The sequence below is a fragment of the Gymnoscopelus microlampas genome (assembly GCF_963454915.1).
Source record: "Gymnoscopelus microlampas genome assembly, chromosome: 11".
Lineage (NCBI taxonomy): Eukaryota > Metazoa > Chordata > Actinopteri > Myctophiformes > Myctophidae > Gymnoscopelus > Gymnoscopelus microlampas.
In genome coordinates this window covers 30364317-30390759 of record NC_139948.1, presented here as the reverse complement: position 1 = coordinate 30390759, position 26443 = coordinate 30364317, and the positions used below count along the sequence as shown (strand labels likewise).

General features: G+C 40.6%; 3 protein-coding genes across 6 annotated transcripts; all 3 read right to left on the bottom strand.

Moving 5' to 3' along the window:
* Positions 1-591: 591 nt before the first annotated feature.
* Positions 592-3351, bottom strand: ndufa4a (NDUFA4 mitochondrial complex associated a). The gene is made up of 4 exons (XM_084070975.1): positions 3191-3351; positions 2241-2329; positions 1618-1678; positions 592-903 (listed from the first exon to the last, which is right to left on the bottom strand). Exons 1-4 carry the CDS (start codon positions 3230-3232, stop codon positions 847-849), a joined length of 249 nt encoding a protein of 82 aa, XP_083927101.1. The 5' UTR covers positions 3233-3351; the 3' UTR covers positions 592-846.
* Positions 3352-4883: 1532 nt separating this feature from the next.
* slc35b1 (solute carrier family 35 member B1) lies at positions 4884-12004 on the bottom strand. Of its 3 annotated transcripts, none has more exons than XM_084070969.1 (10): positions 11924-12004; positions 10978-11260; positions 10081-10184; positions 9704-9834; positions 9540-9570; positions 8930-9087; positions 8441-8567; positions 7118-7224; positions 6132-6285; positions 4884-5548 (listed from the first exon to the last, which is right to left on the bottom strand). In XM_084070969.1, exons 2-10 carry the CDS (start codon positions 11100-11102, stop codon positions 5499-5501), a joined length of 987 nt encoding a protein of 328 aa, XP_083927095.1. In that variant the 5' UTR covers positions 11103-11260; positions 11924-12004; the 3' UTR covers positions 4884-5498. The 3 variants fall into 3 exon arrangements, with proteins under 3 accessions (XP_083927095.1, XP_083927094.1, XP_083927096.1); XM_084070968.1 differs by lacking the exon at positions 11924-12004 and adding an exon at positions 11723-11905; XM_084070970.1 differs by lacking the exon at positions 11924-12004 and adding an exon at positions 11848-11864.
* A 785-nt stretch (positions 12005-12789) lies between these two features.
* Positions 12790-23177, bottom strand: fam117aa (family with sequence similarity 117 member Aa). Of its 2 annotated transcripts, XM_084070964.1 has the most exons (8): positions 22609-23177; positions 21067-21215; positions 18442-18541; positions 18215-18324; positions 15524-15640; positions 15170-15392; positions 14903-15080; positions 12790-14697 (listed from the first exon to the last, which is right to left on the bottom strand). In XM_084070964.1, exons 1-8 carry the CDS (start codon positions 22724-22726, stop codon positions 14484-14486), a joined length of 1209 nt encoding a protein of 402 aa, XP_083927090.1. In that variant the 5' UTR covers positions 22727-23177; the 3' UTR covers positions 12790-14483. The 2 variants fall into 2 exon arrangements, with proteins under 2 accessions (XP_083927090.1, XP_083927091.1); XM_084070965.1 differs by lacking the exons at positions 21067-21215; positions 22609-23177 and adding an exon at positions 19164-19702.
* Between the last annotated feature and the right edge of the window lie 3266 nt (positions 23178-26443).

The window sequence follows — 26443 nt, the reverse complement described above, 5'->3', positions numbered from 1 at the left end:
GGGACAACAAATCATTGCTTTACTCACCAAATATAAATCAACCTTTTCAGAGAGTGCAATGTTGTCTTTTAGGTTCACCTTCCTGAGAGTTATTTACAGTAGGTCTTATAACACATCATAAGCCAACACAGACGGTACACTAATGCTGCAGTGCAGCACTGGGCAGATGGTTAGGTCATGTGAATGAACAAAACACATGCAGAGCTGCACTAACAAGCTTCCTGAACTATCGTGTCTACCACCAGAGGGAGCCGGGTGTTTTGTTGTGAGCAGGATCAAGTATGGTATGTAGTATCACCCATACAGATAAGGCCCTGGACAGTGGCCAAGAATACAGTGTCATAAAATAAAGTGACAGCTGGGTTAAGGCAGGACAAAGGTGGCATGAGGTGAGTGCAGAGCCCTTATAGTAACACGACCAGAGTATAATGCATTGACTGTAAACAACATGCGGAATGGCTAGTGTCACAGCAGTGCTGACAAGAATTTCCAGAGTATCCTCAACAGTGAAAGGACATTGAGTCAGGAATGTGATGTAATGTGAAACAAAACAAAGATGTTCATCAAACAGCGAGTACAAATAAAGGAGACTTTTTCTTTTCTCTGTTATGTAGGAGACTCCTTAAACTTTATTAGACAACCACAAAGAGTGAGAAAAGAGACATTGGTTCAAAAAAAGTCAATGGGATGCAAGGGGGAAACAAATGGATAAAACAGAATATTGTGCGGTTTTTGCCTCTTTACATCCATTTTGTCTAGGGAAGGAGTTCAAAGGAGAGGGTGATGTGCGGATCACTAGTTCTTTTCTCAAGCTTTTGGTCCAGTTCCCTGCCAGCAGATAAGATCTTAGAAGTCAGGACCGTTCTTCTTCAGCTTGCTGTAGTCCATGTTAACTGAGTAAAACTGAGAGGGGGAAAAAGAACTTCACTTCAAGACACTGCAAAAACATAATGGCACTGTGGTGCTCAGTGGATACTGCATAGTCATCTCAGGTCAGTGTCAGTTTATTGTTTTGCCGTGATAAACAGTGAGAACATTCTGTTAAAACTCTACAAGCTCACAATGCACTACGATGTGTTGTGATCTTGTAGATCAGATATTGTCGTGAAAATATTTGGTGTACTGTACAGGGAAAAAGGGAGGGGACCTAGTAGACATATAGGGTTTATGTCTTTAAAAACAAATTAGGCAAGTTCTTTTATTTCAACGAACAGAGGCAAGAACCCTGTACTGTAGAGATTTTACTAAAAGTGAAAGTCTATAAAGAAAAAACTAAATGTCAAAGATCAAATCACACGCTTGACAATGCTAGTCACTGAAATGTTAAGATAAGTAACTTAATAACCAATCCATAGTTTGTTTTTGAACCTTCATCTGATAATAGAGGGCCTGACAGAATCAGCTCCTGCTCCTAACCTCAACTCATAAAGTGACAAACTAGCTCATTTCATCATTCTATGTGTTAAGTTAACCAGATAAAGCAATATGATACATTTAGTGCAGTGATTATCCACAAGCTCAGGAACATTCAAGGAAAAACTTGATTTAAAAAAAAGGACATTACAACTTTAAAAATGTATCTGATGATGTGCTCCAAGTAAAGTGTGTGAATCTCACCTTGTACTGATCAGTGGGGGACATCTTGCTCCATGGCTCTGGGTTGTTCTTCTTGTCCCAGCTGTATAGACAGCGAAAGAGACAGGTGAACAAATGCACCATTATTGAATATATACACTGAGGACATTGTACCTGCAAGTTTACAGCAGTAATGGTATCACAACAGTAACATTCCACGTTACTTGGATCAATATTGACATGATGCATCTTAATTTCTGCCACTTTGAATTGTGGCACATATGGAGGAATCATGCTGCGTTCACGCTAGCGGCGATAAAGCTACAAGTAATTTCCTGACACTCGTCACTGTGTGAAGGTACAAAAAGGTGCTCCAATGACGCAATAAAGCGTCAGTCATGTTTTTGTTTCACCATTTCCACTCCCCTTCTCTCTCCCTACAATTCCTGCTCTGTTCCATAAAAGGAAGAAAATGTCATTCTTGCCGTTAACCAGTTCTGTGCCATTTAAACCTACTCTTTTCATTGACGCAGTGTGGCTTGAGCAAAACTTCAACAGCAACTTGGCATTGAAGCAGGCCACACTCATTTTGTAGCTTTTGTCACTCACTACAGTGAACGCTACAGCATCAACTACCCCAATCTAGATGAGATAACAGTCCTTACCAGACTTCAGGGTTCCTGAGGCCCAGGCGAGCGAGGTACGCCATGGACATTACTCCCCCACCACCAATGAAGAAGAAAAGGGGGATCAACTGTTGGCAAAAAAAATAAACACCATGGGTAAGGACCTTTCATTATTAAGAGTGTAGTTGCTGTAATGAACAAATGTCAACTACTGACATAACAAGCAATAAGATTCAATACTGCATTTATTACATTTCAAACACTAGTACACAAGTCAAATTTGGTTCCAGCTCCTCGACATATTTATAGCAAAAAGGCAGTACAGATATTTACAACCAAGAACCTAAGGAAAGTGAATACATATATTGAAATATGTCATCACGAGGAGGAGCTAGTCCACCCATAAAGAGGTAAAGAAATGTGACCCAAATACATTCTGTCCTTAAGTCACCCATTGCCCTTCAAGTTCATACACAGCTGTCACGTGACGTCGAGGGACCCAAATGTCTGCTAAAAGTACACGCGTTCCTACATTATTGTATTGCAGTAATAATGCAATAGCGAATAGTACACCGATAGTAATAATGTGGCTCTTAAAATGCCATATTTCATATTGACGATAACAATCGTTGTTCTGTACACTAACTTGCTAACTAGTAGCTGCTGCAGCAAGGCCCCTACAGCTAATGAGTTGCCAACAGCAGTAGCAGACGCTATGACCTGACTTGAATCCAGTCAGCATCAGTTGCCAACAAACGAACACGACAAATCAGTTAACATACACGTATCATAGAAAGAGTAGAGGTAGCTATTCATAAATATCAGTTTATTCTAACGTTAGTGGAGGTCATATAGCTAGAACTCGTTAACACTAGCAGCTTCCACTAGCTATGCTAGTTAATGCTAACCTAGACAGTAACTCAACACCCTGGGATGTCTCGCCAGTGTCTGTAGTGTTATATTCATTTAACAACACAAACAGTACTTACAGCTGGATGGTTCTTCAGTTGTTTAGAGATTGTAGCAATCATTGTGTCGTCTGTGCTTTGATTCTCTCCCAAAAGAACAGGATTTAACCGCGGGTCGAGTCAGACCTGAGCTCACTGCAGTCTGTGATGAATCTGATTAGACTGCGTCTCGTATCAATTCAATTCGCCTCGGAGTTTGCAGATCCGGTCTAGAGCGGATACTGTGTGTGTGTGTGTGTGTGTGTGTGTGTGTGTGTGTGTGTGTGTGTGTGTGTGTGTGTGTGTGTGTGTGTGTGTGTGTGTGTGTGTGTGTGTGTGTGTGTGTGTGTGTGTGTGTGTGTGTGTGTGTGTGTGCGTGCGCGTGCGCGTGCGTGTGCGTGTGCGTGTGCGTGTGTGCGTGCGTGCGTGCGCGTGTGCGCAGTAGGCGGGCTCTATACCGGATCTGAAATAGAAACTAGGCTTCCACAATCTACAGGTGCGGAAAGCCTGCTGACGTGAGGTTAAGCCCGCGCCGAAAATAGCCGACCTACAAGCTCACAACGAGTCGAAACAAATAACGCTTGTGATTGATTGATTGATTGATTGATTGATGATTGAATACTTTATTAAGAGTTTGCAAATAGTACAGAGGTACGACTTTACAATGATTGTTGAAAGGATAACAAAATGCCCTTTGGGCTTGTTTCCATTGTGGTCATCATGTCTGTATTCAATTCATCAAGAAACCTGCAGTGAGTTTGCAGGTCGGCTATTTTATGTGTCTAGCCCCGTTGGGCTTGTTTTTCTGTAAAGTTGCTGGTTGCAACTAAGTGACAGTTCCTTATTTGGGCAGGGCTTGTTTCCCATTGTCGCTTTAAGTGGTTCTCAAACATTTTCACGTCAAGGACCCCCAAATTAATATGGATTATTTTTTGTGCACCAAAACGGTTTTATTACTTTTATATAAAATATATACTATAGTTTCGCAGAACCCGAGACACATTTCACTTTCAAACATGTTTGAAAGTCATAGCCCTTTAAGCAGCTTTCTTCTTGAATTGATTAACCTAGGTCTCAGAGTTACTACAAGGGGTCCTCCAAATCATTGTGTGATAGGACCCCCCCCCCTTTTTTTTATTAACCACTTGAACCCTAGCATCCCTATTCTGGGTGGAACATTAGCCGAAAATAGCAGATCTACAAGCTCACAGTAGATCGGCTATTTTCGGCAAAATAGTTTAGTGTTGAGGGAGAAAAGAGCAGACCAAGTACAGAGTGAAAGGTCAAGTTTTCTAAGCATTGGCGGTTTAAGTGGTTAAATGTCTGAATACTCACATTAACATGATTCCATACTACTGATGATAATGCTGTCAAACAAGTCTATGAAACTATCAATGAAATCTATGAACACAATTTCATGCAATATGTAGTGGGGGGTCCCTGCTTCATCTCTCTCTCTCAGCTAAGGGTCCCAATTGGCCTGAAAAAACGTTGAAGACCCCCTGGCCTAGTACATTGTGAGATGTTTAACTGCCTATAATCCGAGAGGGGTCGCTGTTGTGCAACAAATCCATGAGCTGCGTCAAGTTTCATACTTGAACAAACAAGACAATAGTTATAGGTTGGTATCATGAAATAAAATAATTTATTTCACTTTCCCTTTTATGACAAGTAATTTTCCACTTCTGAAAAATGAAAAAACAACCAATAGTAAGATTGAACAGAACACAGTGAACATAATTAACCATTTATATTTGATGAGAATTACATTACACTACATGATTTGATTTGTTTAAGACACTGTATTTCTAGTGACTGACAATTTAATGTAAACTCCATTCAGTAGCTTCTTTTGTATCAAAGAATAACTAGCAAAATCTTTGTAACCCAGATATGTCTATGAAATGTATGTTGAAATGTAGTTTTATAGGCTTTTAGTTTGTTGTCCATCCAGAGGCTGCAGTTTTCAAAAACATTCATAATTAATCCATTATCTTTTTCAAAAAATGTTTTCATCCATTCAATATTCTTCAAAGGCATGATGATATTTGCTGATCTAAATGGGCATGTTACGGCCTCCGTCTACAGTCCAATTTGAAAAATATGTATTTTCAACATATCCAAAGTATGCTATATACAATATAAGATAGAGTTGGAAACTATTGGGCTTTGCCCTTCAACTTAAAAAAATAAAAACATCTGAAACAAATCATAGGCAAACTTGCCTATACTGGATGTCTTACGAAAATAAGATACTGGCTTTAGAGTGATGTGCAATTCAGCCTTCAGCTAGTGTTCCTCTTGTTTATTGTTGTCTTCTTTGGGACCTTCATCACATGTTCCACTTGCTTTATGTTGTCTTCTTTGGGACCTTGCCAAATTTGGCATCCAGTCCAAGACCTTAAATGAGAAAACACAACATATTAATAAGGTCGAGCATTTTAACAGATTAAAGCCAATGTACTGCATCTTTGAGCCTTGTATAAATTGAATGCAAGACAACGTTACTTAGGTACAGATAACGGTGTTCCTGTTTCATTCTATGGAACATCCAATTCATTAGTCTTTTTGGTGACAGGAGCCTTGGTAGCTCCGTTGCATGTTCAAACTGTATTCCCAGAATTCAGTTTGAAACAAAGCCACTTAAGTATGCTCCAAAACATACACATGCTGCACGGTCCCAGTGCCCAGGTTATTTTGTATAGCAACAACATGGTCAGAAACGGCACGTATTAACTTTGAAATACATAAATTTTGGTGCGAGTGTTGGGGGCAGACACCTGCGACTATAAATATGTTTAGAGTAGTTGTCAAAAACACATTTATGTAGGATGGTTGATGTGAAATATATGCCATATACAAATAACTTTAGTTTAATTGAAATAGTTATTCAGTATGACTTTCTACTCAACCAGAAAGGCACCACAAAAAGGCTAAACCAGTGACATTAAATCCATAAGGTTTTAAGAGCGTTAATTCTCACCAAGGAACACCAGGACTGTTCCGACCCACTGTATGGAATTTATGACATTTCCAAACAGAATGACAGAGCCGAGGATGGTGAAAAACTTCCTTGTGGTGGTGACGATGGAACAGGTGAGAGGCCCGAAGTACACCACTGTCATGAAGATAAAGGTCTAGTGGAGGAAGGGAAGACATTTTAGATTCTCAGAGGATGCACCCCAAAACAAACATTTAAGTATTAGTGTCTCACAACAAAACTGTAAAATATTAATTTACTCAAATGTATAATATTTCATTTACTTTAACCATTCATCCTGCTGTAATATGCCGTTAATATATATAATATACATAGCTGTTATATGGAATGTTATTGGAAGGAGAAAGCAGAGGGCAAGAGGGCATGGCAGCTTTGCTGTTCATCTTCTAACAAATGTTAGAAGATGTCTTATTCCTTTGCCCTGCGTGGTTAAATAAAAATCTCCCCAGAACAAAACAAGTGTTATTTTCATTGATATGATTTAGTTAACGCCCCTTTTTGTCATGACGAAGACGAGACGATGACGAGCTAAATATAGCTATTTGATGACTAAAATATGACGAGACGCATGTGTGTTTTTCGCCGACGAGACAGGACGAACATTTTATTGGGTAGTTTATCGGACGTTCAAAATGCATTAAAAGCTCAATATTGTAGCGACCCTGTTTTTCAGTGTGTTTCTATGGGGGATAGCTGGGCAATTATAGGGATTGGTTGCGAGGCCGGTGTTTTGGGGAGTGCGTAGTTCCCAAAATGTGATATATTATATGATATTAGCACCCCCCCCCCCCCCCACACACACACACACACACACACACACACACACACACACACACACACACACACACACACACACACACACACACACACACACACACACACACACACACACACACACACACACACACACACACACACACACACACACACAATGTCAATCACTCAAATGCATGTGCATGAATACACACCTGGCCCAAAGCACTGGTTAATCCAAACAGAAGAATGTTGTAGATGATACTGGGATAGCGTTCTGTAAAGCTCAGAAACTCCCATACCTCCCCGGTCGTCAATACCACTGAAAACAATGTGTGTCAACAGAAATTAATGTCAATCTCATCAATCTGACAGAACAAAATACAGAACATTTGCATTCAATGCATTTCATTGCATTGGATTAAATAGGCTAAAATAGATCATCTGATTACAAAGTGTGGTCGAAGGGCGCTACCTAGTGGTGACAGCAGTTGAGTGTCACAGAAAAAGTAAAATAGTTTTTTGAATGGGATGAAAGAAGAGGAGAATTAGAGCAATGGATGCATTTCCACGCACACAGCAGGGTTAAGGTCGTATTTGAGCGAACAGCTGGGACCACCAGGGGACAATAAAGGACGATTATTCTCTCATTATCATATAATGTAAATAGGCGCCAGACTTTCAAGACCTCCACTGTATTCTGTCTAGTGGGCTCATAACTGGATTTAATTTTGTCTGGCCCTGTCTGGTTAGCGATGGGTACAAAGCATCACGATTGCAATCTATGAAAAAGGGTGGAAGCAGGGAATTAATTCAGATTATGAACCACTCAGATTATCCTTATGTTATTTACAGAGATAATGGGCAGATCACCACTCAAACATTGTACGATGATGTTTGAGCTTTGTCTTGCTCTTGTCCGGGGCTTTATGACACATGTATGTAAATTACCCCTTGATCTCTCTTGAGTTAAAACATTACTTTATTCAGACGCAGTTCTTTGATTAGTTTTATTTGTCTTCTGTCGGGCAATGGCAGTGCATGCAATGCTTTCCAGAAGATGTCAGAAATTGGTAGTGATGACAGCCTCTTTGATTTCATTGATAATTGGTTTGTTACTTACAGCTGATTGAAACTGTATTGCCATGTTTGTGACTACTTAAATGGTCATTAACATGACCATTTAATGTGAGTTCTGAGAGTGTCTGGCTGAGAATCAGCAACAAGAAGAACACGCACATCCAAACAATGTTAGACCTGGAACACCAATACGTAACTATAATTTCAATCCGGGAACCCCTTTTTGGTGTAGTTTTTGCTGTATACAATATATAGCAAAATTAAGTGAATAAAAAGTGAAAAGAAAAGTTTTTCAGAAATCTTGGGTCAGGATTTAGAATCGATAGATTGTGTCGTGTTAATGGCCCATCTCCAGCATTAAACAATCTGATTTATACATGGTTAGTTATAGAGAGAAAATAGAAGGTGCTATGAAGTAGTAACCCATCCATGTTTGGCAGAGAAGGTAGTTGACTTACCGACTCCCAGCACCAAGGTGGACCATAAGTTAATGTTCAGCATCATGTGATAGGGACTCGTCTGGAAGCGAGCCCTCATGTGGTCCTGAGCCACGCCAGTCAAACCGTCCATTGTAAGAGAGAGCAGCTATGACAAGGGGAGGATACTTTCAGATCAGTATTCCTTTAATGTTAGACATTTCATGGACATACAACAATCATTGTTAGATGATGCATCCAAATGAAAATTCTTGGCCAAAACTGAAACACTTGGCCAAAGACCGACATACTAACCGAAGGCATACCAGCAGTCCTTCGATTTTCTTTCTTTTTTTCATTGATTTTCTTTTTCCTTTCTCCCCCCATAACTTCACTCTGTTGTGTTTACTAACCGAGCCAATGTTTTGTACCAATGCTGTCATAGCTGTGACTCTGTTGTGTGTTTACTAACCTTGCCTGAAAACATTTACTGCCTGGTTGATTAAGAGGTATTGTGAAGAGTGCACTCACCAGCAAAATCTCACCAAAGCCAAATGTATGGTCATCTGAAGTTGTGCTCTTGTTGGGTTTGTAGAGGAACAGAGCCACACCACTCACAATCAACAGAACACACAGGTACTTGGCCAGGGGGTACCTCTTCTTCAGTATAGTCACACCAAGGATCATCACTGAAAGAGCAAGCACACGGGAATAGAACACACAGCTTTTAGCAACGTCAAAGGTTCGGGTGCATTAACATCAATAGCCCTGAGAGTGGAACATAGATAAGGCACTTAAAATGTGTGTGTCAATCTGTTTACAACAAGAGATGACCTTCGGTAGAACTTATTGATAACATAGCATGTAACTTTCCACACATGCTCACCTTATGGAAAATCAGTCAGTGCAAATGTACTTAAAGCATTGTTTCCTTGACTTGGTGCGTGTGTGTGTGTGTGTGTGTGTGTGTGTGTGTGTGTGTGTGTGTGTGTGTGTGTGTGTGTGTGTGTGTGTGTGTGTGTGTGTGTGTGTGTGTATGTGTGTGCTTGCGTGCGTTTATTTATAGTGACACAGGACACTGCTTTCTTCAAAAAGCAAAGGAACATGGTAAGCCAGACATAAAAATTGATATCTAGCATACCTGGTATGGGCTTGCACGACTTCCCCAACACCTACGGTTTCATAAGAAAGACAATTATTCACAGTCCAAAACCACCACACAATTAAATACTAAATGATATACAGTCAGGAGGGTTCATCTATAAACGTACTGGATCCTCTACAAATCTAATAAGACAGGCTCACCTGCGTGGGGTAGTTGACATACAGTAGGGCAGAGTTACTGGACACCATAGCACCAAGATAGGACAGGGAACACAACCCATAGAGCCAGCTCTTGGTGTGGTCCGGTCTGGAGCCCTCAAAAAACTGGATTACTGGGGATGAAGAAGAGGAATGGAGGAAGAATTGGCAAACATAATATGCTGCTGACTTTAAATGTAAGGGTGGAAACCTGAAATTGTTATGAATTAAACTATTCGGTGTAGTATCAGTTAAGCTTTTCCAGAGTCCTATACAAATGTCAAAGGTTGTAGTGAAAATTACACCTCATAGTTTTCCCTCAGAGGCTATAATGTGGTTCTTCCTGGTCCCTGTGGCTATTCTTTACATCATGTACTCACAGAGTTTAGCAAACACAGAATTGATGATGCACTGGATGAAGACCAGTGTTTGGGCAAATCGGAAGGTCTCCTTCTCGTCACCATCGCCATAGTGTCCCCGAGTGCTGAATGACCGAAAGAAACAGCGACAGTGATTATGACCACAGGTAGCAATGGTCAAGAAAACCAAACACAAAAGGAGTTAAAGGAATCTAAATGTCATACAATAATAATATACAAAGTAAGTACATTCACTGTACAGTTTGAAGAGCAGCGCCTGGGTGAGACACTGGTTACAAGTCACCATATGTAACATGTAATATAATCTCTGTTCCTCTAGTGCCCTCGGCAGCGACAGACCATGTGTCATGCTCTTTCACACACTGTAGCTAGACAGCCTTGGATCAAGACTAACATATATGTATTTTATCAAGTCTAAAATACATCTATGACAGTCTTGGTCCAGTCTTGATCCAGTCTTGAGAGAAACAACAAATCTGGTCACTAATTGCTTATAGATCCATATTTGATTTGACCAACACAGTAAAATCCTCAGTATTTGTATCAATTTGTATCTGATAGTGTACACAATGTAACGAAATAGACCAGAGTCCATTTGGTTATATGTGTACATTCAGATTTGGATTTTACAGTCCATTTGGTTACATGTGTACAGTCAGATTTGGATTTTACAGTCCATTTGGTTACATGTGTACATTCAGATTTGGATTTTACAGTCCATTTGTTTACATGTGTACAGTCAGATTTGCGATTTTACAGTCCATTTGGTTACATGTGTACAGTCAGATTTGGATTTTACAGTCCATTTGGTTACATGTGTACAGTCGGATTTGGATTTTACAGTCCATTTGGTTACATGTGTACACTGATTTTGCAGTGTACCCAGCAGCAACTTACATAGTCTCCTGCAATATGCCGTAGTAGAAATAACAAACGAAGACCCCCAGGAAACACACGGCGAATCGGACGCGTTCATTCTGTAGCATCGAGGCGGGCTTCCCGGCTCCCTTTCCCGCTGCCATGCTGTCTTCTATGACTGTCAGTCCGGGTATGGAAACCGATACTGCTCCTCCTCCGGTCCCTGCAGCCAGGCCCCTCAGACCCACGTCCCGATCCACAATAATGCTGCTGCGTTACCCCCCCAAGGCAACGGGGCTACAACATCAACAACGGCTCAACCCTGTAAAACACCCGTACACAAGCATGTCACAATTATTACATAATCGCAATCATTTGAGATAATCTTTTTGCATAATCATCATAATCGTTTCCATGTTAAAAAATGTTCATGCATTTTCAAAGTCAAATATTTTCCAAAAATAGCAGAAATAGCAGATCTACAAGCTTGTATATTAGCTATTTCCGCTAGTACATTATGTTCCGCTATGTTCTCTAAAGTACATTATCACATGTGTCAGTACATTCCTTTGTAAGTCATCATTTGTCATATCTGCCCTAAGGGCAATTTCTTGTAGTATGGGGGAGATATTAGAGTTTTAGGTCATCAAGCTGAGGCTGTGAGCCACTCTGTTACATATATTCCAATTTCCAATGCCACAAACACAATGAAATCGTTCATCGTAATTATTTGGGTGACAATTAATTACTCGTAAAGTTACATTTGTAATCGTGACAGCCCTACCCGTGCACCATTAACGTTCAGTCTGAGGAGGAACCATGCAGATCAGATTGCTGCACTGACAACATATGTCATCATTGTTTGTTGATCCATTCCGTTTGTTTTAAACCACCTCCATTTGCGCTTACTAACAGTTACTGCTCCTGGTCATGTGTTGTTTAGAAACAACACCACCCTGCTAGGATAGATGATATTCATAAATACCGTCAAATACGCTAAAGTATAGGTGTTTTCATCAGGTTTTCATCTGAGGGAAGATTACAAGTGGTGCAGCGTCAGAAGAACGGGTTTCTGAAAGCGGTGTCAACAACCAGGCCTGATCTTTGATTAGGACCCTGATACACTTAAAAAAAATATATATACACATAACGAAGACTACGTGTTACAGCCTGATCTCGTATTCAACTATGTTATGAACAATCAGTCGGATTCTCGACACATTACTTTTGATATTTAGAAATTGGCGATGTTCATTTATAAGGCATTACCAGGTCAACTATTTGAAATGTGAGCGGACCTTCCTTCCAAATGTCGCATAGCCTTGTGTCGTCGTCGGATGTGGAGGAATGCCATTGGCCCAAATAAAGGTCTAAAACATCATTTTCGACCAATCACGTAGGTGAGTTTGGAAAAAAGGCGGTGCTTAAACTTGAAAACCACAACTACACGTGTCACAGGATAATATGACAACAAGGAAAGCGACTATCTAGCTCAGTGGTTCTCAAACAGTGGGTCGGGACCCATCTTTGGGTCGCGGACCAATTATTATGGGTCGCGAGGAAATACCTATTATTTTCTGTTTCCTACATTTCAAAAGATTTAAAAAAAAAATGTAAACAAAGAAAAAAATCACAACTTGTCAAGTAGACAAAATTCAAAACTATTCCAAAAATGTTCAAAAGTATTTGGTAAATAAAATGAAAACCTCTAATAATTTCCATAAATACATTTTAAAAAAGTTTAAGAAGAAGTGAAAATAGCGAACGGGCAAAATCATTTCTCTTTTGGGTCTTGAGCTAAAAAGCTTTGGAACCACTGATCTATCTGTAGGCGGAAATGCAGCATCGACATTGTTTAGATTTTATTTTCCTTAAAGTATGAGACACTTAAACCACATTCACCTCATAGACGAAAAGAATTACACAAATACATCAGACCCAACCATGACAAAATTCAAATAATGGCAAAATATAAGCGTTTTTTTTCTTTTAAACTTAAAATTGCATAGAAACAAAACAGGCTGACAAGTGTGACAGGTACTGGGGGAGGGGGGCAAGGACTAAACTGGGGAGAAAACGGAAAAATCAAACAAAAACAATTTGATCAAAGAATAAAATATAAGGAACAGACTGACAACAGAAGGTGTGGTATATGCCAACCCACAATAGTAGGATCATGGAACTAGCTTCAATTGTTATGTAGTAGTTACAGTAGGTAGTTATGTTTGGAATGTCTGATAATCATGTCATTATAAAACATCATTGCATCCTGAAATATTCCCTTTTTGTCAAGTGAGGACATTTGTGTCAGCCCGGATTGAGAAATACTAGCTTTTATTTATTATCATCCCGTTTGTAAATAAGAAACTATGGAAATGTAAACATGAAAAGGTCTATCATGACATATGTAAATCAAAACATCATATAATAAGATTGTATAATTCATGAAAAGATCTGCTTATTTTTATACTTAAAAGTACAAAAATAGCATCGTCAGTGTCCTTTTTGAAAAATATCTACTTAGAAATTATGAAAACAAAAACACCACAAAATACAGGGCCAATGAAAACAGAAAATATATCTTTCCAATATTTTATCTAAAAAAATGCAATAACAAATCCACTGAGTATTTATGTCATTCATCCATTGATGCAAACTAGGTTGGAAGGTTGTCCATCTAAACTTAGTCTTGTGTTGCCAGACGATCAGAAATCTCCACCTACTGATACCTCTCCTTCTAAATGCAATGTATTTGCTAGAACAGTGGCAAGAGTGGCCCATAACAAAGCTAAGCCCACTGCTTTGGAAACCAATCATGTCAATCACCACATCAATATGAAGGGCCACCCTAAAGACATTGGATTGGTTCTGCAAATTAATGATTTATTTTTTGCTCCATCACTGTTTCCACCCAGTTTTAGCCAACAACAACAAAAGCTGGGAGATTGTCCTCAGTCTCTATTGAGTGTTTAGACTGACTTTTGAGTTTAATCTAAACATAACGTCAAGGCGGTAATGGCAGACAGCACATTGTATGTACCAAGTGCCAGGAGGAATTGAATATGTTCTCACTTTGACACCAAAAAGAAAACTTCACTAGCAGACAGCTGTGTCTCTGCAACATAATGAAAGGCAGTAAAAATGCTATTCAAATGTATCAAAGATCATTCATGTCAAATATTCAGTTATCTGTATAAAAAAAAAACAAGAACTGTCTTGACCCACACATAGCAACAATTTAATATCAGCATTGAGTCCATGTCTCTGGTGAGTAAATAATCATTAAGATCGATCAAACCAAACTTTTCTTGGCAACATCAACCAGTGAAGTACAACAGAAGTTCATTGTCATATGTTCTGTTTCAATAGCTGATTTTGATCTGAATGATCATGACTTTACAGCCGTAATGGACAAGATGATAATGAGTATCCATTGTCAATCCTGAACGAAAAAAAGTATTCATTTCTTCTCCATCACCAAGGGCATGCCCAGGCGTTGTTTACAATGATGTTTAGTCCAGATGGTTCTCTACTCAGATGTCCTCCTATTGCATGCCCAGCTGTCTGGTAGGAGAAGCTTGACCTGGACAACCTGTGACAGGAGAGACTGACAGGCCACGGAAGAGAAGGTCCATAGAAGGTAAAAGGGGCTTCAGCAAACTGACAGGGCAAAAAGCTGAGCCCCCATGAGGGGTAAAGTTAACCTTGTTAGGGTCAGGGCAGGATGGCTGGATGGAAGGCTCAGCCTGGCATGGAGACCTGCAGGTAGAGAGAGGTATTAGATTACCCCGATGATGACAGACTCATCAAAATGTTCGTCAAGTTCTATATCAATATAGTCCATATTCACACGGCGGCCATTTTGGAATTTAACATTGCGTTGCTGTGGCAACTGGGGTGGCATTTCATTGACTTAATGGCAATATGGCCGCCGTGTGAATATGGTCTATAAAGCATTACTTACATTGCCTCTTCACAAACACAAACACGCTCACAGCCCTCTGGTGGCTCTCTCTGGAAGCAGTAGCTCTTGTTGGGACGAGGGGAAGCAGAGGAGGAGGCTTGCAACAGAGAGGGAAGGAGAGCTACCGGAGGAGGTGATGGTGAAACAGAAGAGCACAGCGTCTCACATTCCACCAGCTCTGCACAAAAGGAGCAAACTAAACATTACTTTTGTGAAGAAGAAAAAAAAGATAAATCAAACAAAACAAACACAGTTCTGTCCTCTAACCTGGCCCGCCCATGGGACAAGGAGACAAAGGTGCTGGGTTCATAGGACGTGGGGACGGTGATGGAGACAGAAGTGAGAGGTCCAAGGCACATGGAGACTGAGATGGAGAGAGGAGGGAGGGATCCATGGGGGCTGGCGATGGGTCACTCTGGGATCCACTACTACATCGCTGGGCACAGTGGGCAGGAACAGGGGCCCTGTGGCCATCCGGGACATCCAAAATCTGAAACATTCATGAGAAATGGGAGAGGTGCCAATTAAGATTACAAAAGAAGGGAGCGTCAAATGTGATGTATTTGGGTTCTGCAAGCTGTGAATGGCCAGAGGGTTGAAAGAGTAGCTCAGAGCTCTAACCTCATGTTGATCCTCAGGCTTTTCAGACACAAACGCCTCCTCTAGCTCGAGGTTCAGACCTTCAACGCTACGTCTGAGCCGTGAGGCCAGTCTGTTCAGGGGAATCAGGGGCAATGTCTGTGGAAAAAACATGTAAACCAGGACTCAAGCTAAATGGTAGTGGGAATTTCAGTGTGCTAAAATATGCATTCATTGTGCATTAAAGGACCATACCAGGGTTCTGGAGTACTACTCATGGTATACTTGACAAAATTGCCAACCATTTTTTCAAATGATACAATGGTTTGTTTGATTTTCAAGGAAGCAATTGGATTTCGTTCACTTTCAGTATGGTATGAAAGTCAACTTTTATTGTTATTGCTTCATGCATTTTAAAGTAAAGATTGATTTGAATAGTCTAGCCAAAAATAGTCCATATAAAAAAAATATTTATTTAGAAACAAAATTTAAACATCCATGAATTATTAACCATGCAATGATGTTAAACCAACATTTTAATGACTTTGGAAAATCATTTTAAACTTTTAAAATTTAAACAGATCTAATTATTGGAAAAAAGGTCTATGATTGTGTACAATATTATGGTCAACGCTGTGAATAGACAATGTCTGTAATGTAATCAAATGTGTTGACATACGTATGGTCCTTTAAGGGAGCTGTAAATAAAAGGTTTAAAAAGATCAGCAGGGAATACACATGGTCTTGTCAGTGATTATGTTCTGGCTGCGCTTGTTCCATGTGGTGTGTTAGTTTCAAATGGTCTTATTGTGATATCATGGCACATGCACATGATCCGGTGTCAGTTTGATGACACCAGTTCCTAAGAAAAGCACTGCTGTTTTTTATAGCCCTGTTGCTAGCTTCTGCCAGCTCTTTCTATGAACGTCCGCTTAGCAACAGCAACATGCGCAAGGGCATCCACAACCTTTAGGCCTGGACTAAAACATTTGCTTTGGTATGAAACTTTCAATTAATAAGTAATTTGTCATATATATATACATATACATGCATATATATACACACACACACACACACACAAATATATTGTATGTTCATGTACGTATTTCTGTCAATAGCAAAGTCAATCAATCAAACCTACATGACAAAGGCTGCATTCTGTCATTGTAGTTTCAGTATAATAAATTTAACAATGTTGCCCCCTCAAAATGTCTTATATTTATATATGATGTTAACACTACTGTAACTTTCTATTATTTCGCTTTTTGAACCACCACATTGTGTTTCGATCCTTAATACTAGAAAAGTGTCCGCCAGGTCAGGTTGCCTTCCCAGGACTCAAACTTTGGAAGGCACTAAGGCCCCATTTAGACTGCAGTCACATCCAGTCAAATCCGATTTATTTCTCAAATCTGATCTTTTGACCCGACTGTTCACACTGCATTTGCAAGTGACCAGATCTGATCGGTCACAGATCTGTGTGTTCAGACTGATTTAAATCACGTCAACCCAAAGCCTCCCCTGCGCCACATATCTGCTTTGGTTACTGTGGTAACGACGTAGGCGTCATGACTTTTATCTCTTTATATGTGCTCTTAAAATTCTTTATTTTACTCTGACACTGCAGATAGGACCTTGTGAACCCATTTTCTGCCATGCCGTGAGATATGTCTTCATATATTGCCTTGTTCCTATACATTCCTACAAATTTCGCTTGTACTGAGGCATCACCCCAAAGTGCTAGGAGACATTGAATATCTCCGTCTGTCCACTGCATGCTGCTCGCCATTTCTTCTGTAAAACTTATGCTGCACTATTGACTGTAAAAAATGGCGGAAAATCTAATCTGACAAAAATGGCCTGGGCCTATATGAGGAGTCAGTTGCGTCATCATGATCCAAGAAATCCCTAACCCTTATTTGACTAGTATACATTTGAAAAATGTGTGGCAGAGGTTCTTCCTACTGGGAGTGTGGGTGCAACATTTCATGCCAATTGGTCTAACAGTGCTGTAGATTAGCTTAGCCATTCACATTAATCATATTCCTAATAAAATCAAGTGCTTGAAAAAAAAGTTCTTCCGTTTCTGACAACAAATTTACTTTTTGGCGCCTCCCAGCTCAACATATGCCATCTACCATGTTGAACGTTAGTGTTGTGTTAAATTCGGATGGATTTTGATTGCAAGCAGTGTGCGTGGGTTCCTAACAGTACAGTTGGTGAATCTACAGGCGATTGTACTAGACTTTAGGCCAGGTCAGAGCTGGTCTAAAGCGCAATCACTTTCAGACTTTTCTCACTCCACCTAAGATAGCAATGTGCCAGTAATGCACCTGACCACACCTCATTTTAAAGTTCCATGGACGCACAGATGGCCACAAGTTAATTGAACGTGAAAATGATAAATTGTGCTTCACTTTACACCAAGTGTAAGATAGGGCCCTATAATCGTTTTATTAGATCTGAAGTTTTATCTCTTTGTAGTGTTTTGGTGCAGTCCAAATCAATGACACGATCATTTCAAACTTCTCCCTCGATTACGTATAATACAGCGTTAAGTGGTACTAATCATAGTCGAATATAAACAATTAAAACAAATTTGTGCCCATTCGTTGCTATATAAAAACGAAAAGTATTTGCTTCTCCATTATACCGGCTATAAGTCGGTTATTGCTTCTAAATATCAGTTTTGATATATTCTTTATTGCCCAGCCCTAATTGTGGGTTGCATACCTGAGTGGTTCCTGCTGCCTGGTTTCCAGGTAGGGGGTGGGGGGGGCGATCACAGCCTGCTGGCGGGGGGGCATGCCTGGAACGCTTCTGCAACTGGTGTCTCAGCTTGGCTACCTGAGGGCACAGTAGAGTGAAAAGGGGGTCAAGAGCATTTTTTTTTTTTAAAGATAGAGGTAAAGAGTGTACACAGTCAAATCTGTGCGTGCAATATATAATCATTAAAGTACATGCCTCCTTCAAGTGTTCTGCATTGCCCCATGACGCAGAGCGCTTATGTCCACCAACAGTCCTTCTTCCCCGGGTCTCCCCTGCCCAAGAGCTCGGTGTCTTTAGAGAAACCAAAAAGGTTTACAGGTTGATTTTTAAAATGCAAAAAGTATGAAACATTAATATTAAGTGACTAATCACAAAGTATTAATAAGTAATGTTACGACATTTAACTTTAATTTGGTGACTTTGGTCTAGTAGGCATAAAACGGCTTCAGTATGTTTTATTTGTGATCATTCTGGTAATCGGTAGGATTGACTTTCTTGAGGTCCTGTTACGAAGAAAACCAATTTGACAATGAAACCCAGTGAACCCTAAGCAACGCTAAAACTACTTTGAATGTAGGACAGACGTGGTGTTCTTCCACAGCTGTCTCTGCACACCTGCCTCCCAACAGCTGTGCAGAGGCAGGCAACGAGAAAAACACAGGCTGCCACTCGGCAACCCCACAAAACCACATCAGTCAGTAATAAGACATGTAACTATCAGCATTCAACACACTTACACACACACACACACACACACACACAGTAAATGTATTCACAAAAAACATATACAGATCCAACAGGTAGACAACTAGATCAACTGCTGTGCACCGTTTTGTGCCAATCGCACCTTTACCGTCCTAGTTTAACTCAAGAGAGGGCTGAGAAGCCACACCTATCGGAGGAATGTTCATACCGACTTCTTGACATTGACTCTTGATCCTTTCACTGCAGTCGCTGGAATGAGCGCTGCTGGCTGTTGCGTGGAAGGGGTTGAATGGTGGCTCATCCTCCAGTGTGGCCCCGTTCTGAGCTGAGCGAGAGTCAGACCCTTCAATCCAGTTCCTCTACACTTCCAGTCAACTGCTTCACACCCTTGGCTACTGTATGCAAGGGGTTCTGTTCCAGTCAATGTCAAGGCATGTGTCATTCGTGAGCCAATCTCAACAAGAATAAAGCCCGGCAACGCTCACACACCACTGCATGGCTAGGCTATGATGTCCTCTGTGTCTTCTGTGGCCAATATCCAACCTGTCCCCTGGGTATCAGCCCTCAGATCTCTCTTCTCATCTTTTTATAGGTTTATGTCTCTCTTCTTTCCTCACCAGTCAGAAACATCATCTTACTCCAAGCTAATGACACAACTCACTACAAGAGGGAATTGTACATTTAAGTCTAAAACAGGGACGCCATCTTCCAGCCTGTAGTGGGCTTCTAATCAGACAGTCTGGCTAAATAAGTGAGAGTGACGTCGGTGTAGAGTTACAACCAGCACTGCCCAACCCCCTCCCTCCTCCACAAAACATGAACGTGGGGGGATCATGGGACATGAACCTATAAAAAGACAGACTCAATAAGGTGACAGAACGTTCAGTGTGGCAGAGCTAATGTTTCAACGACTGGCTCTGCCTTATGTTTGAAACTATTAAACAAGTTCACACATTCTGTTATTACGATATAAAGTATAAATATCCATAGACTCATCTTATTATATTTTTTTTTTAAACTCAAGAGAAGCTCTAATGCCAAGTATAAGGGTCATACATACAAGGACTTGGCAGGACAATAAGAACAGTAATGATAGAACAGCATAGAACAATGACAATTTACAACAAGGAATAACAATTAACATTGGACTACATGACATACTGTATCTGAACATAAAGGTCTCCCATAAACAGCACATTGCAGAACATATACAGTCTAGACACAGCACTGACAATGAGCTAGACAACTGTGCATGTTTTTGTGCAATGTGTGTAATCATAATCTTGCCGTCTTAGCATCGCTTTCATATGGCTGTATCCTCTATCCTATACTTGTATGAGGTTTTCTGAATAACAGAATAAAGGTGGTGTTCCATCTGAGGAAGGGACAAAATGGTAATAATCAGTTACATCAACAGACTTAATGAAGAGAAACTATGCCAGGAGGCTCAGTGCTGGGAGGGGCGACGGTGGTGTGTGTGTGTGTGTGTGTGTGTGTGTGTGTGTGTGTGTGTGTGTGTGTGTGTGTGTGTGTGTGTGTGTGTGTGTGTGTGTGTGTGTGTGTGTGTGTGTGTGTGTGTGTGTGTGTGTGTGTGTGTGTGTGTGTGTGTGTGTGTGCGCAAGGATCTGGAGCGTGCTGGGGGATGGGGTGTCTGTATAATGAGGTCAGGAGGAGTCTGTTCTCCACAATGGAGGCAAAGGGGTTTGTTCGGGTTAAACTGTGTCGAGAATGAAGATGTAGCTGAGAGCTGGGAAGGTTAGCGGAGCCTTTTGTGCACTAGTTAGGGGTAGATACAGTTGGGGGGGGGAGAGACAGCAGAGCTTGGTTGAAAAGAACAAAACATATAGTTCCAGTTCGCTGCCTTTTGCTCAAAGCGTCAAACTGGAACCGCTAAACACCTGCAGAGACTATTTCAGATACTGTAGCTTAGAAACCTTTAACACAAGCAATAAGTAGAACAGTTGTTTTATACTGAATTACCTGATTTCATTTTTCTAGAGATCAGTAGATAAATAGCCTAGAGCCTGCATAAGGTCAAGAAAGAAATGTGTGGGATTTAAAGTATAATGTAGTTTAAATTTAAAGTTTCAAGTATTTTCAACTGAGCCCACCTGTGTTGCCTTGTCATTGACACAATTAACGGCTGGGCTCTCTGACTCCTTGGGCCACTGTCCCAATAGATATGGTCCAACAATTGCATCCAAGGACAGGGTCCGGCGGATCGTTGGTTTAGGGGGACGAGACTTGGTCCTGTCAGCTTCTGGGGAGATAAATAAAAATATTGAACAATTATAACTTGAACTGTATAGTCACCAAACAATGTATATCTTGCATAAGTAACGTAAACTCCACCAGGCAAACTCATGCATGTAGTAACGTGCAGCTTGTGACGACAATCAAAATCTGAATAAAAAGAGTAGGTACATGAGAATTATCTGTAGTGTACACCAGCTAAGCCTAAGCAACAGCAGTGGTAGTTGTGTAAAAAATAGCCGTCCCCCCTAGGCTACCCCTGAGGACCTCCAGTGGAAGTAGGTGTTTGTGGCTCTTTGTAATCTCTGACAGGTGTGAGCCTTGTTGCTGAGCTTAAAGCAAATCTGTCCACAGACATGCTGCTGCGAAGGCCTGGCAACAGTTCCCAAAGGCCACTATATCTGCCCCCAACCCACCCCCACAGACAGACAGACCAACTTGTGAGCGTGCACACACACACACACACACACACAGACACACACACACACACACACACACACACACACACACACACACACACACACACACACACACACACACACACACACACACACACACACACACACACACACACACACACACACACACACACACACACACACACACACACACTTCCCAACACCCCACTTCCGAGGGTAGCCAGGATGTATAAATAAACACCATAGCATACACACTTGAGTTTCATGGTTACAGTCAGACACATGGGAATGACAGGGCGACCAGGACAAAACAAAGAGCCCTTTAAAACCTGCTGCTTTGCTGGCATGGCACATCATGCAACAGAGATCACAAGAGGTCAGAGTGCAAAAAAGTGGTGATTGAGTGTCCAAATTACATACAACTAGCCTTTCTAGTGGCACAGTCTTAGCGTTAAGTATCTCTCCTTTCTAAATGTTTACACATGCAAGTGGGTAAGTTGACTACTGAGCTTGGCACAACTTTGATTCAAAACATTTCAACATGCACTACACTAGATCATGTAAACAGACAAGCCCATGTGCGGGGGTGGGGGTTCTGGGGGGTCTAGAACAGTGGTTCTAAAAAATAAAGTGGGATCCAGGGACCCTCTGGGTTCCTTGAGGGGGTTCCAAATGGACCCTTACAGATCTGTAACTCTGAGTGTACAAATGGAACCAAATGGACCCTTACTCTCTGAGTTATGGGGGTCCTTGAAATTTAAAGGTTTGAGAACCATGGTCTAGAATAATATGTAGGCCTTGGGGAAATCGATCATTCTGACTGTTATTGATCAGACGTCGTATAGTGTTAGTAAGGCTCCAACATAGTGACAGCAAACAAAAGCAATACAATAAAACAAAACAACAACAAAAGCACATGAGTGTGAATTGAACATCTTTAAAGACAAAGGTGTTTTGATCATGTTTTTGTATTATATTTACCCGTCTTGGCATCTTTGCAGAGCAGTGCTTTACTGTGGAGCTGGAAGGGGACAGTGGCTCTCAGAGGCTGTAAGCAGTTGTTGCCCCCCCGACCCCCAGATCCACTTCTGCCCGACATGATCCCCCAACTGTCTGTCAGTCTGTCTGTCTGTCTGTCTGTCTGTTCGTCCAACTCTTCAAAACTTCAGCAAGGTACTGGAGTTCGGAATGAGGGCTTTACTCTTCACCTCTTCTAGTAAGGAAATTCACTTTACAACAGGCTTTTGTAACTTCAAAAGTGTGTTTTCGGGTGATTATCCAGAATGATGGTTAGCGTTAGCTAGCCTTTTGTGATGACCATGATTTCCTCTCATCTTCTTCGGAACCTAAAAGCAAAAAACCCGAGCTGAGTGGTTCTTGTTATTAACGGAGCACACATCGTACAATATAGCCTACTATAATATTTTAAGCACACATACAGTCTCACACACACACACACACACACACACACAAAAGAACTGGGCTAACTCTTCAGTGATGCACAAGCATGTCCACTGCTGCCCATAAAGCCCCTTCTTGTGCAAAGTGACAACACAAGAGCTCAACCTCTGCCATAATACTATATGATTCCTAGGGGCGATGCGAAGGGCAACGTGTTGATCCGGTTGGTTACTACAGACTACTACTTGATACTTATTGGTCATAAGAACTATCTGTCTCTTAGGGGTAAAGCCCCCAAAGCCTGGGAGTTCCCACCCACTTGTTGAAATTCTTTCCACCAGTAAGTGTGTGTGGTGTGCAGCAGGCAGGGGCATAAGTACTCACATTTTGTTACTTAAGTAAAAGTATCGATACTGCAATGTAGAAATACTCTGTTACAAGTAAAAGTCCGGAATTCAAAATTTACTTGAGTAAAAGTACAAAAGCATTGGTATCAAAGTGTACTTAAAGTACCAAAAGTAGACTACTCATTATGCAGAATGTCCCATTTCACATGTTTTCAAATGTATTAAAATCTTTTGGAAAATAGCAGATCTACAAGCTCACAAAGTAGATCAGCTATTTTCAAATAGCCAAAGTTTAAATAGGGCTGAAGTGGTTAATGTATGTTTTGTAAAAATAAAAATAATCAAGTCAAGTCATGGTCAAGGTCTGATGCTGCTGGATCAAGTTCTGTTCAGCCTAACTGGCTTTCAGTTGTATTTTCCTGGGTACAATATAAACGTTAGACTACCTACCTTGTGGTTAAGTAAAAGTAGAAGGTAGAAGTAAAAGTATTTGAAAATGGTAAATACTGAAGAAAGTAAAAAATACCTCAACATTGTACTTGAGTGCAGTACTTGAGTACATGTACTTAGTTACTTTACACCACTGCCCACAGGCTCTGGTTTATAGGCTACAGCAAAATCATAAAAGTAAATACGTCTTGTAGGACATGTTATAGTAGCCTACCTAATGACCTGGACTCATGCAGTAAACATGTCATTAGAGGTTAGTGGACTGACACCAAAACAATACAACAAGCTTTCTTTTGGGCTCCAGAATATTACTCATTTTGGATGGAAGTCTAAGCAATAGCAACTCTGACTGTACAATTTAAAATACTACTGCATGGGTGTATCCTAGCATACAGTTAACATAATCTATCAAAAAACGTATTAAAATGTATGTGTAGAGAGCCTGTGACTGAATAAAACTCTGGATCCTGTTATAGAAAAATGGTCTTTAATATATTGGTTTAAAGTGGTTAAACAGATCTTTTTATGCTATAGTTACAAATGTTACTGGTAACCCCCTCGAACCCCCTCAAGGATCCCTGGATGTCCCCAGACCCCAATTTGAGAACCACGGGTCTATATTTCTGGCAAATGGTATGCATTCCCAGTAGGCTAAATGGTCTGCATTCTAGTGCCTTTATCAAAAAGCGCAAAAAGCGCTACAATGTACCTTACATTCACACACTGATGGTGGAGGCAACTATGCAAGGCACCAACCTGCTTATCAGGAGCAGTTTGGGTTCAAAATGTCTTGCTCAAAGACACTTCGAAGTGAAGAACATAATAACCGCGGATGTGGTTCAAATACATTGCTGAAAACATTTCTGAGTGATGTGCATCTAGAGTGACTGTATTTCCTGTACTGTATTTGTATACTACTTCTCAGGAAATAGATGTGTGTGGAAAATCACCAGCTTTGGACTATTTAGTTCACCCTGCATGTCTAGATAGCTCATGATACCAGTGCAGATATTTGACATTTATGATTGAACCAATTTTTCTTTAATGAACAGTTCTGCCAAGAATGTAAGACATGTTAAGTGAACATACCACAAGATGGTGCCATAGCACAGGCATCCCATCTACCAGGTGGTTTTATCTAGTCTAGTGCAAACTTTACAGTTTGTTTTAAGCAAATACTTTTGTTCACTGATTAATTTCTACAACCGTATCTGTAGCTTACACACACAGTCAGAGATAGAACAGAAAAAGGCAGTTTATTGCAACAAAAAAACATTGGTCATAAAACAAAAAAATAAATAAAATACATTTGTTCATGTAAAACAAAATCCAGGAGAATTCAATCAAATAAGGTCAACTAACAGAGGTGCTAAGCATAACATTCGATAGGATCAATAAATCGCTGCACAGATTTACACATACCGTAACAGTACTGTTCGATTTCTCAAACAGAATAATGACATGGCATTTCAGATGCGGGGAACCCCCCCGACTGTGATACCGATCCCAGTCAGTCACACGCAACAAAAACACCTCTTAAAAGTGTAGAGTGACTTGTCACATACCATTTTTTCACCGAAGCATAAATTATCCTTTAATGCTATTCTAATAACACTCACCATCGGTATCAATTTAACACAAGGACAGTCAGTCTTTCTTAATATTCTTAATCTTCTTAATCAATCTGCTTCTGTATGCATCCAAAGACACGTAACTACGGCCGTGGTCACAGTTTGACAAGAAATATAATGAAACAGGCCGACAACAAGGGCACACTGACACACAAACAAAGCAGTGGGATGAATAAAGACATTAAGAGAAGGACCAGGGTAGGAGAAGGCTTTAAATACACTAGGTAAATGGATGCTTTAGTTTAGAATGTCCTGAAGTTCTGAAGTAAAATGAGCAAATGCTCGCACAGTGCTGGGCTCCATTTGAAGAAAAGTATTTATTGCGCCCTGAAAGTGCTGTGTGAAGTTTCGTTAGACTGTCTGATGAAGGGTGTGTAGCCTAAAACGTCACACAGCACTTTCAGGGTGCAATTAATACTTTTCTTCAAATGGAGACCAGCACTGTGCAAGCATTTGTTCATTTTCCTTAGTATTATTATTTTTCACTCAGCACCTACCCAACCCAGGGTTTGGATGTGCATGTATTTCTTCTTTTTCATCTGAAGTTCTGAAGTGAAATACTCCAGATGTGTGCAGAGACATTGCAAGATCTTGACCTGATGGTATGACAGATATTGCAGTTGGAAGTGGGAGTATGTGTACTGTGGGAAAAATAAAGCAAGGACAAAACCAAAGAATGTGCATCCTTTGAGCGTTGTCAAAATATTACATCCATTTGAAGAAGAATCCAGAGGTGGTGACTGATAGGAGATTGCCTTCTATTCTCATGGTACCACTGGGATGTAGAGCATAGTTGAGTGTTCAATGACAGGACTGATAATGATACGAAGCAGTGGGTTTAGCTAGGTGGTTTAGTCACGGTCAATGCAGCATCACCAGGCAGACAGACTGGTGGGGGGTTGAGGTGGGCTCTTAAGCCTAATTTATGCTTCGTTGTACAACCATGGCATCCTGTTCTTCACTTGAAAATGTGTTGTTTTCGCTGAG